Below are 17,745 nucleotides of genomic sequence, written 5' to 3' on the forward strand. Positions count from 1 at the left end.
TTAAGTGGAGGTTGGACTGGATGATTCTTTGAGCTGCTTCTCGCACAAACATTCTGTGACGGCAGTGTAGGAATCTGGAAGCCAGCAGTTGAAAGATGAACACGAAGGAGGTGTTGGACAGGGAGGAGGTCAGAGGTGGGCTGGGCCAAGGAGAAAAATGAGTGACAGGCTTGCCCTTGTTGGCAGCAGATACTTCAGAACATGTTCTTGTTGCACCTTCCCTGGAAATAGTGCCTGCCAGAGTAAGCCCAGATCCTTCCGGCCAGTGGAATGCTTTTTCCAAGTCCTTTGAAACTTACAGCCTTTCTAAGCCAGCAGAACTGGAGTCCAGCTGGTTCCATCTCCTCCCTCTTAGAGAGGAGAACTTGGAGAAGGAAGGGGCTCGCCCAGAGTCCGAGTTAGTCATAAAGCCAAGACTGGAACACCTTGGAGAGTTGCCCACCCCTTCCACCTGCATGCCCCCCTCTCCCCTCTCACACACACACAAGCCATACTCCCCCAGGATCCACACCAAGCTCCAGCCAGAGGGCGCCCACTGCTCGGACCTCAGGGCGCTCAGACCCGAGGGCAGGGTGTCTGCGGACAGACTCTCCCACCTGTCGTGTACTGATGGAGACTGCACAGACATCCCTGGCCAGATACCTGGGCCCTACTGGGTGTCTGATTATGTCGGGAGCCCTGGAGGCCCCCTGCATGCCAGCCGCCACCTGCACCCTCACCGCAGGGCCCTGGGCAGCTTGTGGCAGTCAGTGGCCTCGGCCCCCAGCAGTAGACAGGATGGGGAGGGGAGTGGGGCCCTACGGTGGGGCGAGCAGTGGCCCAGCCTCGTGGGGAGCAGGTGTGACGTCCAGCTGTCTGAAGGGCCAGGTCTCATGCGCAGAGCTTTCCTGAGAGGACAGAGGCCTCTCTTGTGCCGGCTGTCCTCCAGAGAGAGAGGCTGTAAGTCGGCAGGCTGCAGCCTGCTTTGTGTGTGAGAGAAACCCATTCAAGGTGAAGGGGCTGCGGGTTGTCCTCAGGTGTGGCTCTGCTAACCCAGCGCCCGCCACCCCTTGAGTGACTCGGAGTCTTCCTCCTTTGGGATCTGTCCCCGATTCTTCTCTTGACTTCGTCAGCATTCCCTCTGCCCTCTCATCCTGGATCTCCACACTAAGGATTCACTCCCCCGTGTGTATTTCTCAGCAAGTATCATGGACATGCTTTGATACCTGCAGATGGCCGTGGTCTGTCCTTTGGGGCAGGGACAGTCCCGCCGCAGCCCCTGTTTGCAAGATCTGGTGGGCCAGGGGGAGGTGAGACCCCTGCAGACGGGCAAGGCGCAGCGTGACCGGGGCTGTGACCGGGGGTGTGACCGGGGGTGGGGTGAGTCTGCGGTGCAGGAGCCTGGGCGCTGGGAGCGGGTGGCGGCTGCCGCGTGTGTCACCGCCCCTGGGGGAGGCGCTGGGCACCCCCCCAAACTCCCGGTGTGTCGTGGTCACTGCAGCGCACTGTGTGTTGCACAGACATTCCTGCCCCCAGAGCCGCGTGAGAGCCGGTGAGGCCTCCGTGTCCCCATCAGTGACCTGTGGCCACTGGCATCTTAACCAGTACGCGCCAAGGAGCGGCAACTCAGTCGGGTTTAAAAACGTTCCGTGGGAACACTAGATTTAAAATTTAGGAGCTGCCTTTACTGCAGGACATCTCAGAGCCTTGACGGTGTAAGAATGCCGTGAGTTTCGGAGAAAGAGTACGGGGTTCCCCTCCCCAGACACAGGTGTTCCACAGAGCACACTTTGGGAACCACAGTACCTCTTTCCTGCCAGGCAGCTCCAGCAGCTGGTTCTCTGGACGGCAGACCATGGGCTGTGAGGGAAGAGGAGACGTGGTGTGGGTCTGCCCCCCTTGTACGAGGGGGCCCCCACCACCTCCCTCTCTGCCCGTGCCACTTCCCGCCCCTTCACCTTGCCCTTGTTCCTCGGGGAAGGGCCAGAGCGGGCTCGTCGAGTCAGAAACTGGCGCTGTGAAGTTGGCATCCGTGGTGCTGGACACTCGCCCCACGGCTGTAACTCTGCTGGCGTGGGAGAGGAGGGCGGCCCGTTTGTGCCGGGCAGGTCACTGCGGCCCTGTTGTCCCCCCACACCTCGCCGTCCTGCCCGCCCTAGCCTGGCCCCCGTGGCTCCCCAGACACAGGGCCTGCGGGCTCTGTCCCTGCGTCCGTGATTGGAAGGCTCCCCATGTGTTCTGGGGATGGCTGCTGGACTCCAGCAAGACTGTGGGCCTATGCGCTGACAGCTAGCCAGCTGTGTTTGTGACATTTCAGGGACACCACGTCCAACTCGCTCACCCCTGAGGATGCTGAAGACATGCCCGTGGGGCAGGATTCCGAAATCTGCTTGCTGAAGTCGGGGGAACTGATGTAAGTCGTGGGCCCTAGCTGGCCTTGCTGGGGTGGCGGGGTGGGGAGGTCGCATCTGGGGAGGAGAGGGGGAACGCCAGAGGAGCTGGCCTTTCCACAGCCCCCCTGGAAAACACCCCTGTGCTCGGGCTGGGCACCCATAGTGACTTTCAAAGTGTGCGCTACTTTTTCTTTTTTCCTTTCTTCTTCTTCCTTTTTTTTGGTAAGATTTATATATAATAAGATTTCCCATTTATAGTGTACACTGCTTAGATTTAGACAAATAATACCGTTTAATCACTGATTATCTGGCGGCCCCCATGTCCTGCTTGGCTTATACAATCTCAGGCCACTGTGCCCAATCAGTTCTACTCCCCATTCTGCCAAAGAGGCAAGCTTGATCCAGAAAAGAAAAATGATTGCCCCCCCCCCATGTGATCAGAGTGAAGATACAGAACAGTCCCATCACCCTAGAAGGCTTCCCTGTCCTCTCGTAGTCATTCCTCCCACACGTCTGTGCCCTGTGTGTGTTACAACGTGGTGCTTACTGGGGAAGAAAAAAGGACCCCTCAGTTTTAAACAGAAAACACTAAGAAGGCAAGACTTGAAGAACTTGACGTGCAGATATGTGAGGGAACAGCATTCAGGCAGAGGGAACAGTGCTTGCGCTGGGGCAGGATGGTGACTGGTGTGTATTCGAGGAATCCAGGAAGGGCCAGTGTGACTGGAGCAGAAAGCGGGAGAGAGACTGCATGCGAGAGGAGACAGGGCCCACTTCACCCCAGGCCTTCTGGGCCATTGGAAGGACTTTTAATCTGAGGGAGATAGGAGCTTTAAATTAGATTTGGGTTAGAAGCATGACTCAACCTAACTTACATTAGAAACAGGGTCATTCTGGTTGCCACGTGAAGAATGACTCTGCAGAGACAGAAGTAGGGAGACCAGTAGAATTTACGTTTGTAATGTGAGTGCTGTAGACAACAGACTTTTTTAAGATTATATTTGAGTAGAGATGGCAAACCCTTGCTATCTTCTCATTAACATCTCCCTTGGCGAGACTGAGTATTGTCCTCTCACTGAGCAGGTGAGGTCTCGGAAGTGAGAAAAGATAAAGGGCACTATCCAGTCACTGGGTGCAAGGGCAGACTTCTGGGACGTAAAGTGATGGAATGGCCCAGCATCGTGGGGCCTCCTGTCAGAGTAAGTGAGTCAGCAAGATCTCTAGGTCATGAGACCGCTTTTCCACAACAGACCCCTCCGCCTATTATCAGATTCTTGAAAATTGTTAATATTGGACAAGACCTTTTTTTTTTTTTCCTAACTATCAGTTCAGTTCAGGTCAGTCGCTCAGTCGTGTCTGACTCTTTGCGACCCCTTGGACTGCAGCACGCCAGGCCTCCCTGTCCATCACCAACTCCTGGAGTTTATTCATACTCATGCCCACTGAGTCAGTGATGCCATCCAACCATCTCATCCTCTGTCGTCCCCTTCTCCTCCTGCCCTCAATCTTTCCCAGCATCAGGGTCTTTTCCAGTGAGTCGGCTCTTTGTATCAGGTGGCCAAAGTATTGCAGTTTCAACTTCAGCATCAGTCCTTCCAATGAATATTCAGGACTGATCTCCTTTAGGATGGACTGCTTGGATCTCCTTGCAGTCCAAGGGACTCTTCAGAGTCTCCTCCAACACCACAGTTCAAGAGCATCAATTCTTTGGCACTCAGCCTTCTTTATAGTCCAAATCTCACATCCATACATGACCACTGGAAAAACCATAGCCTTGACCAGATGGACCTTTGTTGGCAAAGTAATGTCTCTCCTTTTTAATATACTCTCTAGGGTGGTCATAACTTTTCTTCCAAGGAATAAGCATCTTTTAACTTCATGGCTGCAGTCACCATCTGCAATGATTTTGGAGCCCCAAAAAAATAAAGTCTGTCACTGTTTCTACTGTTTCCCCATCTATTTGCCATGAAGTGATGGGACCAGATGCCATGATCTTAGTCTTGTGAATGGTGAGCTTTAAGCCAACTTTTTCACTCTCCTCTTTCACTTTCATCAAGAGGCTCTTTAGTTCTTCTTCACTTTCTGCCATAAGGGTGTTGTCATCTGCATATCTGAGGTTATTGATATTTCTCCCGGCAGTCTTGATTCTAGCTTGTGCTTCATTCAGCCTGGTGTTTCTCATGATGTACTCTGTATAGAAGTTAGATAAGCAGGGTGACAATATAGAGCCTTGGTGTACTCCTTTCCCTATCTTGAACCAGTCTGTTGTTCCATGTCCAGTTCTAACTTGCTTCCTGACCTGCATACAGATTTCTTAAGAGGCAGGTCAGGTGGTCTGGTATTCCCATCTCTTTCAGAATTTTCCATTTTTGACTATAACTAGCCATAAAGCTAATTTAACACATGGAAAAATGGTCCATGGAATTAAATTTTTCACGAGTGAACAAGCTGTATCAGAGCTGTTCTTTAGAGTATTCTGGATTTTTAATCATCGGTTAGTCTTCTCATCTGCAAAGCTTGGCCAGTATTCCCAGCCACCTTTACACCTTTGGAACCTTTAGCACCACCGCTTGCACCCCTGTGCAGTCTTAGGCAAGTAACCTACCCTCCCTGAATTTTGGTTTCCACCTCTGTGTTAAAGGGGCAGTAGTATTTTTCTTCACAAAAGGCAGGTTGGTATAGTGGAAAGGCAGTGGCTTTGGCTCAGACCTGTGTGGACCTAGGTAGAGTCTTTCTGTGTCTTTTTGAATCTTAGCTTCCTCGTGTGTAGACGAGAACAAACCCAAAGCTGGCAAGCAGAGTCGGCCCTTTCACGGTTGAGGAGAGGAGAGGAGGACCACACGCTGCTGACCTGCAGCTCCTCCCTGGAGGCCCCACCTTCGTGGCCTTGACTCACCTGCTGCCTGTGGATTTGCAGAGCCGCCGGGAGTGCGGCCCTTAATGAGGGAGACTTCGCCCTTCTAGGGAGGTTTATTCTCTGACTTAATCCTCCCACCAGCCAGAGGCAGGCGTGGTCGTCCCTGGCTGCAGCCTGAGGCTGACGTGAGGCTGAGACCTGTGACGGGAGCCAGCACCACGCCCTCCGTCCCACCGAGGAACTCACTGTCCCCAAACCTTTAAGCTTTTGGAACTGGCTGTTAATCCAGCTAATGAGGAGGAGAATAGGGACAGGGCCCCCAGAAGCCTCTCTCCCCAGGGCCCTCATCCTACCCTGCATTAGCAAGTCTAGGGCATTTGCATTTAAGAAATGCACGTCAGGGTGCCCCCTTGAAATCTTGAGGCAGGTCCCGGATTTCTGCTGAAAAGAAAGATCACCGACAGGGCAGGAAGTTTCAGGTGATGGTGTGTATTCTGCGGGTACCAAGCAGGTAAAAGCGGGAGAGCAGTGTGCATTCTGCGGGTACCAACCAGTTAAAAGCGGGAGAGCGAAGAACTGGAAGGAGAAAGAGAGAGTGGACCGCTGGGCAGAGGGCAGCCGCAGGAGAGCTGTGGAAACCGAGGCCTCAGCACACACTTCCTGCCCTCGAGGGGTTCAGAGCGGCCCAGGCGTCTCTCAGCTCCTGCCAGCTCGCGGGGACCACACCAGGTCCTCGAAGACAAGGAGTGTCGTCGGTATTTTTCACTCCTGTGTCCCCAGTGCCTCGAGCTATGCCAGGCATCTATTAATAGTAAGGGCTTAGGAAACAGCTGATGGCGTGGGCTGCACATCAGGGTTTCTCCCACGATTGAGCATGTCAGTCATGGTGACCAAAGGCTTGGCCAACCTTCAGCAGCCTCTAGCTGTCTCCAGTCACCTCTGAGTTACAGGCAACCTGGCCAGTGAACTCAAGCGCTTTCCCTGCTGTGTTTAAGCCCCTCTCTGCATTCGTGTTTCAGGATAAAATTACCCCTCACGGTGGAAGAGATCACCAACTTCGGGGAGGGCAGCAGGGAGCTGTTCGTGAGGTCCAGTACCTACAGTCTCATCCCCATCACCGTGGCCGAAGCAGGCCTCACCATCAGCTGGGTCTTCTCCTCCGACCCCAAGAGTATCTCCTTCAGCGTGGTCTTCCAGGAGGCCGAGGACACACCGCTGGATCAGTGTAAGGTGAGGCTGGCTCCCTGCCAGCAGGATGCCTGGACAGCCCTTCCCTGGCCTGTTCTGAGAAAGACACAGAGGGAAACCAGGGTGGAAAAGCCCACCGGCCTGCGTCAGACAGAGCAGGCAACGCAGCTGGGCTTGTCCAGTGGGGACGGAAGGGCCTGAGAGCTGTCTCTGAAGGCCATTCCTGGGTCAGCTTCAGACAGACCTCTCGGATAGGTCGGTAGGTGAAACTGAAAGGAATACAGATGTGTGACTCAGGTTAAGGATCGTATTTTAACAGAGTCGTGGAGAGCAAGAGTGAGTCATCACGGGAGGTGGTGACCAAGATCTCTGCTTCCAGTTTTGAGCTTAGGGCGTTCAGCATCTCACTTCAGATTGGTCGAAGGAGACTCACAGCCTTTGTGTCAGTTGGGTGGTTGGGTTGGGAACCTCAGTAGTGGACACCAGCTCATAAACTCCTGAGAAATCCTAAGCATGTGACGTTGACTGCCTGGGACGGTCATCCTCAGTTTTGGTTGCACATTAGAAACACCTGGGAAACATTTTTAAACGCACTTCTGAGTCCATAACCCAGACCCCAAAATCAAAATCACTAAGGGGAACCCAGGCATCCCTGGGTGATCCCAGTGGGCACCAAGGTTGAGAGTCATTGGTCTCGATCGAGGTTAAGAAGTCAGAGGAGAAAGGATGGGATAAGTGCAGAGCCCAGGACAGCAAATAGGCCTCTGTGGGGGCTGGTTCCTTGTGGGCCGGAAAGCGGATGGGCCGGGGGAGGGGGGGGAGGGGAATGGGGTCTGAATTCCTTGCCTGAGTCTCTGCAGGCAGGGTGCGAGCGGTGATGGAAGTTCGAGCTCCATAGGAATCACTGTGAGTGGAAGGTATGATGAGGACAGGCTCATGGTGCATCCCAGGCTTTTAATACAAAATCTCCATTTTCTAAGAGTGAAGCTGGAGAGGAGCAATTTGAAGTGGTGTGAAAGAAGCCTTCTGTGAAGTGTCTGTGGTGATATCCACCAGTCCCTCATGCCTGTGGTCCTCGGGGTGTCCCAAGGGGCTCAAGTCGCGGTCTGGGGAGGGCCCAGAGCCCCAGGAGGGCCAGGCTCGGGTGTGCTGGGCACACGGATCACCACTCCAGCTCCAGGATCCACGTGAGGGACGTCTGTCCCTCTGGGTTTGCTCTCCTGCCGTCCCTGTCCTTGTGATACCTGCTGATTACAGATTGCTTTGTGATGTTTCTCCTCTTCAGATTCATGCCTAAAATTGAAGTCTGGCCCCCTGAGTTGGCCTTCTTGATCAGAGTTTCCTGCGCGTTCTTATTTAAAAACTGCCCTGCCCCTCTTTTCCTTTCGGTGGCTCATGACCTCGCCACACGTGTAGGGAGCCCCTCCTTCCTGAGCAATTCTGGACATCCACCTGGGAGGTCCTGGGCCTGTGGCTGGAGAGCGGTTATAGGCTCAGCCATGCCAGAGCAGCCTGCCTGGGCAGTTGGTTGAGCAGCTTAAGCAGTGGGCTTATCAGCTCTGCACGAACAGACAGCTGCACTGCCCAGAACTCACTCCAGCACCCTCGCTGTTCACCTTACGTTACCACGGCCGGCTGAGCGCTGAAGCCCTGCGTCTGCCCAGATTAGACACAGGTGGATGTCCGTGGTGAGAGAGGGAGGGGACACATCCTGTGTCCACACCTGTCTCCTTGCTTAGTCACTACCTGGCTAATCCTCATGGCCCTGGAAGACCTGGCTGGTTCCTCCCAGGATTCAGGAGCTCAGTCAGGATTCTCATCTCTGGCTCCCTTGCCGCCTGGAGGGTGTGGCAGCCGTTGTCTTTCCCACAGTGGTCACCAGGGGGCAGAAGAAGCTCACGGTGAGTGAGTGGGTGCTCACGCGGCTCCTCTGCCATTCCCAGCCCGCTGTGGGGGTGCTGTTACATCTGCCTGAGGTCCCGGACAGGCATCAGCCTGGAGAATCTGTGTCCAGACTCACTTGTTTAGCATTTCGCATGTAGACTCCCCGGGTGATGCCCTGACCAGCCTGGACCTTGTGGGAACAAGAGGACATAGTGCGCCTCGCAGCACTTAGGTTTCATGGTGACGGAGGCTCAGACATCGGGAACTGGGCTGGGTCCTTGCACTCAGTTCACAACCATTCACTGAACTTGTGTGGTAAGGTGGGCTCTGTAGGGCCACTGAGGATCAGGAGAGAAGGGCCGTGCTGGGATCTGCCCTTGGGGAGCTGAGTGTTGTCAGAGAGAGGCCCTATTAAAGAAACAACTGCGACTCCAGGTGGTGACTGTCATGATGGGGTGGCACCGGGCGGGGGCTGGGGGGGCAGTAAGAAGGGCATCTAACCCAGCCTGGGGGGCAGTGATCAAAGCAGGAGACTCCCGGGCCAAACCAAGAGAAGCTATAGGGAGGGGGTGGGAGGGGGACACAGGTTACAGGAGAAGCGTCTAGGCCAGGGAACAGCCTGGCAGGCCAGTCCCATCTCTAGGGCACATCAGATACGCCCCACCCGGGACCACCCTCTCTCCAGAGGGCCCTCCTCCATCACTGAGGTGAGAAATTTGGGAAGCACTTGACAAAAGAAGCAGTAAATCACGGACCTGAGGCCACAGGTATGCAGACCACTGGCCTGAAGCCTGGGATCCAAGATCCCGGCCCTGCCTCTCTTTTTGCCCAGAGAAGCCAGAGGCCTGCCTAGGGCTGTTGAGAGTCAGGGGAGGAGCCGGGACAGGGAGCTTGACTTTTTATTTTTAAATAGCTTTGAAGAGATACAATTTACATACCATGTAATTCACCCATTTAAAATGCTCAGTTATCTTAGTATTAATTATCTTAGCAATTCAGTTATCTTAGTATTATTCAAAGAATTTCATAACCATCACCACTGTCTAATTTTAGATCATTTTCATCACTGCATAAAGCAAAAAGAAACCCTGTATCCATTCGCAGTCACTTTGCAACCTCCTCCCAGCAACCACCAACCTACCTTCTGTCCTTAGATTTCCTGTTCCAGACATTTCATGTGAATGGAATCATGCATTACGTGGCCTTTTGTGACTGGCTTTTTCCGTTTAGCATAGAATCATGGCTCTGTACTAGGGCCCCAGGCCACTGGAGTCTCGCGAGAGAGCAGTAAAACCAACTGGACTGTTTTGCAGACATGCAGTATAGATCAGGAGCTCACACGGCAGAGACCTGTCTTGCTCAGGTTTACACGGGACCCCAGTCATCTCCTGTCACCTCTGCTGTATGGGCTTTGGCACCAATTGTTGTTCAGTTGCTCAGTCATGTCTGACTCTTTGCAACCCCATGAACTGCATACAGAATGCCACTGTTCTTCACTATTTCGCAGAGTTTGCTCAAACTCAAGTCCATTGAGTCGGTGATACCATCCAACCATCTCATCCTCTTTTGACCCCTTCTCCTCTTGCCCTCAGTCTTTCCCAGCATCAGGGTCTTTTCCAGTGAGTGGGCTCTTCACATCAGGTGGCCAAAGTGTTGGAGCTTCAGCTTCAGCATCAGTCCTTCCAATGAATACTCAGGGTTGATTTCCTTTAGGATTGACTGGTTAGACTTCCTTGTTGTCCAAAGGACTCTCAAGAGTCTTCTCCAGCACCACAGATCAAAAGCATCAATTCTTTGGCACTCAGCCTTCCTTATGGTCCAACTCTTATATCCATACATGACTACTGAAAAAATCATAGCTATGACTACTGAAAAAATCATAGCTTTGACTATACGGACCTTTATCGGAAAAGTGATGTCTCTGCTTTTTGTGTTTTTTATTTTATTACTTTTTGTTTGTTTGTTTGTTTGTTTCTGCTTTTTAATACACTGTCTAGGTTTGTCATAGCTTTTCTTCCAAGGAGCAAGAGTCTTTTAACTTCATGACTGCAGTCAACACCCACAGTGATTTTGGGGCCCAAGAAAGTAAAGTCTCACACTGTTTCCATTGTTTCCCCATCTTTTTGACATGAAGTGATGGGACCAGATGCCATGATCTTAGCTTTTTGAATATTGAGTTTTAAGCCAGCTTTTTCACTCTTCACTTTCACTTTCGCCAAGAGGCTCTTTAGTTCCTCTTTGCTTTCTGCCATGAAGGTTGTATCATCTGTATATCTGAGGTTCCTGATATTTTTCCCAGCAATCTTGATTCCAGCTTGTACTTTATCCAACCCAGAATTTCACATGATGTACTCTGCATATAAGTTAAATAAGCAGGGTGACAGTATACAGCCTTGACACACTCCTTTCCCAATTTGGAACCAGTCCGTTGTTCCATGTCCAGTTCTGTTGCTTCTTGACCTGTGCACAGGTTTCCCAGGAGGCAGGTAAGGTCTGGTATTCCCATCTCTTAAAGGATTTTCCACAGTTTGACACCAGAGCCTTTGTTAATCTCCCCTAGATGGTTTGGTTGATTGATTTAAAGTAATAGCAAGAAAATCTTACAGATTTTTACCATGGTGGAAGAAACAGCAGCTGGAATGAACAAAAAGTCTATAGACTATTTTAAAGAAATAGAGTATTATCTTAGCTCTCTTCTTCGGAAGATCCTGCTTCGACAAGCTCTTGGCTTTTGCTTTGTAGTCAAAGTGGTGTGTGGGAAGGTTGGTGTGCGGGGCGCACAGGCATCCCCGTGTAAGCCTTGCTCCCAGCACTTCCTCCTACGTGTGCTCGCTGAAATATCTCAGGCTGGCCTCAGAACTTTTAGATGATGGCTCACAGGAACAGACCCAACCACTCGGCCTCCCAGGATTCTCAGTTCCCTGTAGAACTAGAATATGATAAACCATTAATGGAGCTTGATAAGATAGCATGTTGTACATGGTAGGGGAGCTGCCGCAGAGCCCACACGCAGGCGGTCCTCACACATCGCAGCCTCTCCCGGCTTGGCTTGGCCCATCCTGCTGCCTCACCACCACCGGCCTCAGTCAGCGCCGGCGTCCCGTGGTGGCAGGAGCCTGCTGTGTGCTCTCTTTCCCCCAGGCCTTTGGGGTCTCCCTTTGACTTTTCTGTGACTCATGTGTTATTTAGTTTCGGATATTTGGGGATTTTCTAGACAACTGCAGTTTTTTTCTAACTTAACCCCATTGCCAGAAAACACACTTTTTATAGTTTGAATCCTTTTAAATGTAATTTTTAATAGCCTAGAATGTGGCCCACCTAGCGATTATTCCAAGTATACTGGAAAAGTCTGTCACTGTTTCCATTGTTTCCCCATCTACTTGCCATAAAGTGAACGGATGCCATGATCTTAGTTTTTTAATGTGGAATTTTAAGCCAGGTTTTTCACTCTCCTCTTTCACTTTCATCAGAGGCTCTTTAGTTCCTCTTCACTTTCTGCCATTAGGGTGGTGTCATCTGCATATCTGAGGTTATTGATATTTCTCCCAGCAATTTTGATTCCAGCTTGTGCTTCATCCAGCCCGGCATTTTGCATGATGCACTCTGCATGTAAGTTAAATAAGCAGGGTGACAGTATACAGCCGTGACGTACTTTTTTCCCAGTTTGGAATCAGTGTGCTGTTCCATGTTTGGTTCTAACTGTTGCTTATTGACCTGCATACAGATTTCTCAGGAGGCAGGTAAGGTGGTCTGGTATTCCCATCTCTTGAAGAGAGTGAAAACTGTGAATCACAGGTTGTTGTGATTCACACAGTCAAAGGCTTTGGCTAGTCAATAAAGCAGAAGTAGATGTTTTTCTGGAACTCTCTTGCTTTTTCAATGATCCAGTGGATGTTGGCAATTTGATCTCTGGTTCCTCTGCCTTTTCTAAATCCAGCTTGAACATCTGGAAGTTCTCAGTTCCCATACTGTTGATGCCTCACTTGGAGAATTTTGAGCATTGCTTTGCTAGTGTGTGAGATGAGTGCAATTGTGTAGTAGTTTGAGCATTCTTTGGCATTGCCTTTCTTTGGGATTGGAATGAAAACTGACCTTTTCCAGTCCTGTGACCACTGCTGAGTTTTCCAAATTTGCTGGCATATTGAGTGCGGCACTTTCACAGCATCATCTTTTAGGATTTGAAATAGCTCAACTCGAATTCCACCACCTCCACTAGCTTTGTTTGTAGTGATGCTTTCTAAGGCCCACTTGACTTCACACTCCAGGATGTCTGGCTCTAGGTGAGTGATCACACCATTATGGTTATCTGGGTTGTAAAGATCTTTTTTGTGTAGTTTTTCTGTATATTCTTGCCACCTCTTCTTAATATCTTCTACTTAGGTCCATACCGTTTCTGTCCGTTATTGTGCCCATCTTTGCATGAAATGTTCACTTGGTATAGTGACAGACTTTATTTTCTTGGACTCCAAAATCACTGTGGACAGTGACTGCAGCCATGAAATTAAAAGCTGCTTGCTCCTTGGAAGAAAAACTATGCAAACCTAGGCAGCATATTAAAAAGCAGAGACACTATTTTACCAACAAAGGTCTGTCTAGTCAAAGCTATGGTTTTTCCAGTAATCATGTATGGATATTAGAGTTGGACCTTAGAGAAAGCTGAGTGCCGAGAATTCATGCTTTTGAACTGTGGTGTTGGAGAAAACTCTTGAGAGTCCCTTGGATAAGCAAAAAGATCAAACCAATGAATCCTAAAATAAATCAGTGCTGAAAATTCATTGGAAGGACTGATGCTGAAGCTGAAGCTCCAGTACTTTGGCCACCCGATGTGAAGAACTGACTCATTGGAAAAGACCCTGATGCTGGGAAAGATTGAAGGCGGGAGGAGAAGGGGATGACAGAGGATGAGATGATTGGATGGCATCACCAACTCGATGGACATGAGTTTGAGCAAGCTCTGGGGGTTGGTGATAGGGAGGGAAGCCTGGCTTGCTACAGTCCATGGGGTCACAAAGAGCCAGACACAAGTGAATGACTGAACTGAACTGATACTGGAAAAGAATGTGTGTTCTGCTATCGTTGGGTGGAGTGTCCTATAAATACCAGTTACATCAAGTTAATAGATAGTGCTTAGGATCGTTATGTCCCCTTGATGAATTGCTGTCTTTATCATTTATGATACTATCCCTGGCCATATTCTTTGATATAAAATCTACTTTGATACTAATATAGCTTCTTTTGACCAGTGTTAGCATGGTATGGGGCTTCCCTGGTGGCTCAGTGGTAGAGAATCTGTCTGCAGTACAGGAGACCTGGGTTCGATCCCTGGGACAGGAAGATCCCCTGAAGAAGGGCATGGCAACCCACTCTAGTACTCTTGCCTAGAGAATCCCATGGACAGAGGAGCCTGGCAGGTTGTAGTTCATAGGGTTGTGCAGAGTTGGACACATCTGAAGTGACTAAGCAGCAGCAGCATGGTATATCTTTTTACATTCATTTACTTTTAACTTAGTTGCTCAGTCATATATGACTCTTTGAGACCCACATGGACTCTAGCCTACTAGGCTCCTCTGTCCATGGTATTCCCCAGGCAAGAATACTAGAATGGGTTGCTATTCCCTTCTCCAGGATGTTTTCCTGACCCTGGGATCCAACCTGAGTCTCTTACTTATTTATTTTTATTCGCTGGCTGCGCCAGGCAGCGGGGACAACATATTCAGATGCACGGGAGAATGGCTAAGACTTACCCTCTCAAGAAATAACCAAAACAGACAAAATATGAGAAGCAACAGTTTTCAAGTCACTGTAGAGCAGGCGATGATGGACAGTGATCTTTGATAGAACAAGTTGAGCCTGGAAATTGCCCTAGCTTACTGCTTTGAGGGGAAAAGAGAACAATCAGCAGATGGAACAAGTGAAAAACAGTAAGATGAGAGACTCAAACCTAACCTTATTGACAATCGCATAAATGTAGGTTGGGTAAACATCCCAACTGAAAGGCAGGAATTGTCAAGTTAGATAAAAGCAAGTCCCAACCCCATCATGCCTACAAGCAATAAAATTTAAATGTAAAGATACAAGTAAGTTAGAAGTGTGTGTGCTCAGTCCTGTCTGACTCTTTGAGGCCCCTTGAACTGTACTAACTAAATTGTCCTAGCTCAGCGTTGCCTCTTCCAGGAAGTCTTCCCTGATTCTGCCTCGCCTCCCAGCCACACAAGAGGCTGGAATTGGCACCCCTCCCCAGTACACCTATTGTGACAGTCTTACCCAACATAACTGAATGTTTTCTTATCTGTCATCACCATTAAACCACAAAATCCTTAAGGGCAGAACCTTTTGTGGGAACTTACTCCACTTTGGGAACTTTGTGACCACCATGTAGCGTTTCCAGAAATAGGCAGTTATGTTCAACTTTGAGGTGAAAAAGTAATCACATCTTTGTAACTGTTTTGGATTCAGTCATTTTATACAGGTTGAAAATATTTACATGTGGGCTTTCTCTAGTTGCAGCGAGTGAGGGCTCCTCATCATTGTGCGCAGGCTTGTCAATGCAGTGGCTTCTCTTGCTGTGGAGCATGGACTGTAGGCATGCAGGCTTCAGTAGTTGCAGCCCATGGGCTCAGTAGTTGTGGCTTGAGGGCCTAGTTGCCCCTCAGCATGTGGGATCTTCCCAGACCAGGGAACAAACCCGTGTCCCCTGCATTGGCAGATGGATACTTAACCACTGGACCAGCAGGGAAGCCCTCCCAAAAATGTTTTTAATTTTGGCTGGCTTTGTGTTACTTCCTCTTATATCTTTAGCTTTAAAGTATCTTACCTGGCCAGCAGGTTGAAGACTCTGCCCATGGGGAAGAGGTTGGCCATCCCAGGACCCCAGCCCCAGCCCTGGCCAGCTCACGCCATTTGCTCAGACTTGGCCTCTGACACTGAGGCCCAGAGAACAATGTCCTCAGAAAATAAATGTCTCCTGGGATTAATTTCTCATTCTCAGAGGAGATAGGAAGCTGGAGACCTGGAAAGATGAAAGGGCTCTGGGACATACGGACTGACTGGGGCCAAGTGAGAAGCCATGGGTGGAGCCTTGGGTGGTCAGCCTGGAGGAAAGTAGACCCAGAACCTTCACAGAGTGCCCAAGAGACATGGATGCAGGGCATGGCCCATCCTCTGACACCCCCGAGTGCAGTAGCACTCGCACCGATAGGAAAGGACCAGGCAGTGTTTCACCTGGAGTAAGCCTCTGCTTCCCGAAGCCAAGAAGAAGCTGCTTCTCTGGACAGTAGAGCGTTCTGGCGCTGGCCATGGTCAGAGGAGGCTGGGGGGACCATTCTTTTAGGATGCTGACCTATTCATGATTCTGGGTGAAACTCATGTCTATAGTGGGCCCCCCCCCCCCGCCCCATTCTAAGTTATTGACAAACCCAGGGCATGTGGAAGGACACGCCCCGAAATTGGGGGCTGATGAGGCTCAGCTGTGACCTCACACGAGGCATTCAGCCTCCCTGGGCCTCAGTTTCCTTCCCCCAAATAAAGAGTCTGTGCAGAGGCTCTGTGGTGCCCTCTCCACTTCTGTGACACTTTCCCATCTGCTTCTCCTCCCAGGTGCTCATTCCCACCACCCGCTGCAATTCCCACAAGGAGAACATCCAGGGCCAGCTCAAAGTCCGCACACCAGGCATCTACCTGCTCATCTTCGACAACACCTTTTCCAGGTAGGCCACCGCCTCGGTCAGCGTCCGGATGAACCCACCCCGCACCCCGCCTCAAGAACAGAGGTGGATGTTTAAAAGCAAGTTGTTTAATTATCAGTCCCTGATTAACAGTGGTTCATTAATTTTAGACCTATACTCTGGTGCCCCAGTGTCCATTAGAGAGTGTGTGACACACAGCCCAGTGCTCACAGAGTCTCACCACGGGTCAAGCGTGTTCTCCGCCCTCTGCTCTTACTAATACTACTCCCTTCAGCCCGACAGCAGCCCGTGCCCTCAGGACTGTCTTTCTCCTCGTGTTACTGCTGAGGGACTGAGGGCCTGGACGAGGGGCTCTCCCGATCACACAGCTGGTGGTGGGGCTGGGTTTGAACCCAGGTGGCCTGGCTCCAGGCTCAGAAGCTCTTCTGCTTCTGCCGTCCCGATGCCCACCGCCCAGGCCAGAGAAGAGTTCAGAAAATACAGTGGAAGGATTGGGTGGGTGGATGGATGGATGGGACAGAAGTGAAGTAATGAAGGCCCAGAGCTAATCAGGACTGGAGCTGTGAGGCGAGGCCCCGGGGCCCCCTTGTCCAGGGAGTGGAGCAGCAGGTACCATCTCTGGGGAGCACGACTTCAGAGCTCCAGGCGCAGGTCCAGGAGCGAGTGCAGGGTTGAGGGGTCAGGAGGATGGGGGTGTAGGGAGATGAGGCTGGAGGGGCGGCCGAGAAAGGAAGTAGGACAGCGGACCAGCGTTGGTTGAGCATCTGCCTCGAGCCAGGGGCCTACTTCGTGGAGACATGCGACTGGCACGGTGAAGGCTGCTGGGCCTCTGGCTTCTGGCTTCAGCGTAAGCCCTTCGTAGGGGCTCGCTTCATTCATAAGACCTGTCTGATCAGCACCAGAGCGGGGCCCTGAGCTACTGGCTGCATCCCTCCCCATGGGCGCCCTTGCCAGCCCGCTGGGCTTTTAGCACAGTAACTTCTTATCTATTAAGTAGGTGAGACGCTGGAGTGCCACCCTCTCACCACCTCAGGGCCTTGAACTCCCAGGGCATGTGGCCGAGGGCATCCACCAAGGGAGAGCTTGGAAGAATGGGCTTCCCACCTTTCCCCTTCCCCGCCCTTCCCCCACGCACCCCCAGGAACATGAACACACCCTGCATTAGCAGGATTCTTGGCGTGGGCTCTGCATGTCCAGAAAGCTGGTCAGACCAGGTGTGGGCCTCAGCCCCTCAGGGCAGCGGGCAGGAGACGGGGTGGAGGCCAGCCTGGCACAGGGTCTCCTCGCCCCTCTGGGTTTCAGTGGAACCCCAGTTTCCTCTGCGGTGGCAGCCAGCATTTTCACTACCTCCCTGAGCCCCACCGCAGGTTGACGCAGAGGCTGGGAGCAGCATGTTGAGGGCGGAGGCGGCCCCAGAGCAGCTTTGCAGTTGGCATTAGGAGCGGTGTGGTGCTGAGACACACTGCAGCCCTCGCCACTGACGTCATCTCAGGGCCTGGTCAAGGTTTTCAAAGCACGACAGTGGAAGAGATCTAGATGTCCAGTCAGAGTGAGATCCAGGCTCGCCTCCGCTGTGTGTGTGCCCTCCACGCCTGCTCCACCCACTTCCCCAGGGCCGCCCAGACCACCGAGACCCCTGAGACACCCCCCGCCCCAGGGCCCCTTCAGAGCAGCAAGGCAAGGAGGGGTGCTTCACAGCATGGGACTGAACGGACATTTCTGCACCCACGCCCTAGGATAGTCCATGAAGGTGTCCTAA

General features: G+C 51.5%; 1 protein-coding gene across 2 annotated transcripts in view; it reads left to right on the forward strand.

The window, feature by feature from the left end:
* FYCO1 (FYVE and coiled-coil domain autophagy adaptor 1) overlaps positions 1–17,745 on the forward strand; it is a 79,223-nt gene that overhangs the window by 57,469 nt on the left and 4,009 nt on the right. The window contains exons 15-17 of one of the 2 annotated variants that reach the window (XM_061128813.1): positions 2,297–2,392; positions 6,249–6,459; positions 15,898–16,007. In XM_061128813.1, coding sequence (XP_060984796.1) covers positions 2,297–2,392; positions 6,249–6,459; positions 15,898–16,007 — 417 coding nt within the window. The remainder of the gene's footprint in view (positions 1–2,296; positions 2,393–6,248; positions 6,460–15,897; positions 16,008–17,745) is intronic. The other variant, XM_061128814.1, reaches the window with a different exon arrangement.

Source organism: Dama dama, chromosome 24, assembly GCF_033118175.1.
Source record: "Dama dama isolate Ldn47 chromosome 24, ASM3311817v1, whole genome shotgun sequence".
Classification (NCBI taxonomy): Eukaryota; Metazoa; Chordata; class Mammalia; order Artiodactyla; family Cervidae; genus Dama; species Dama dama.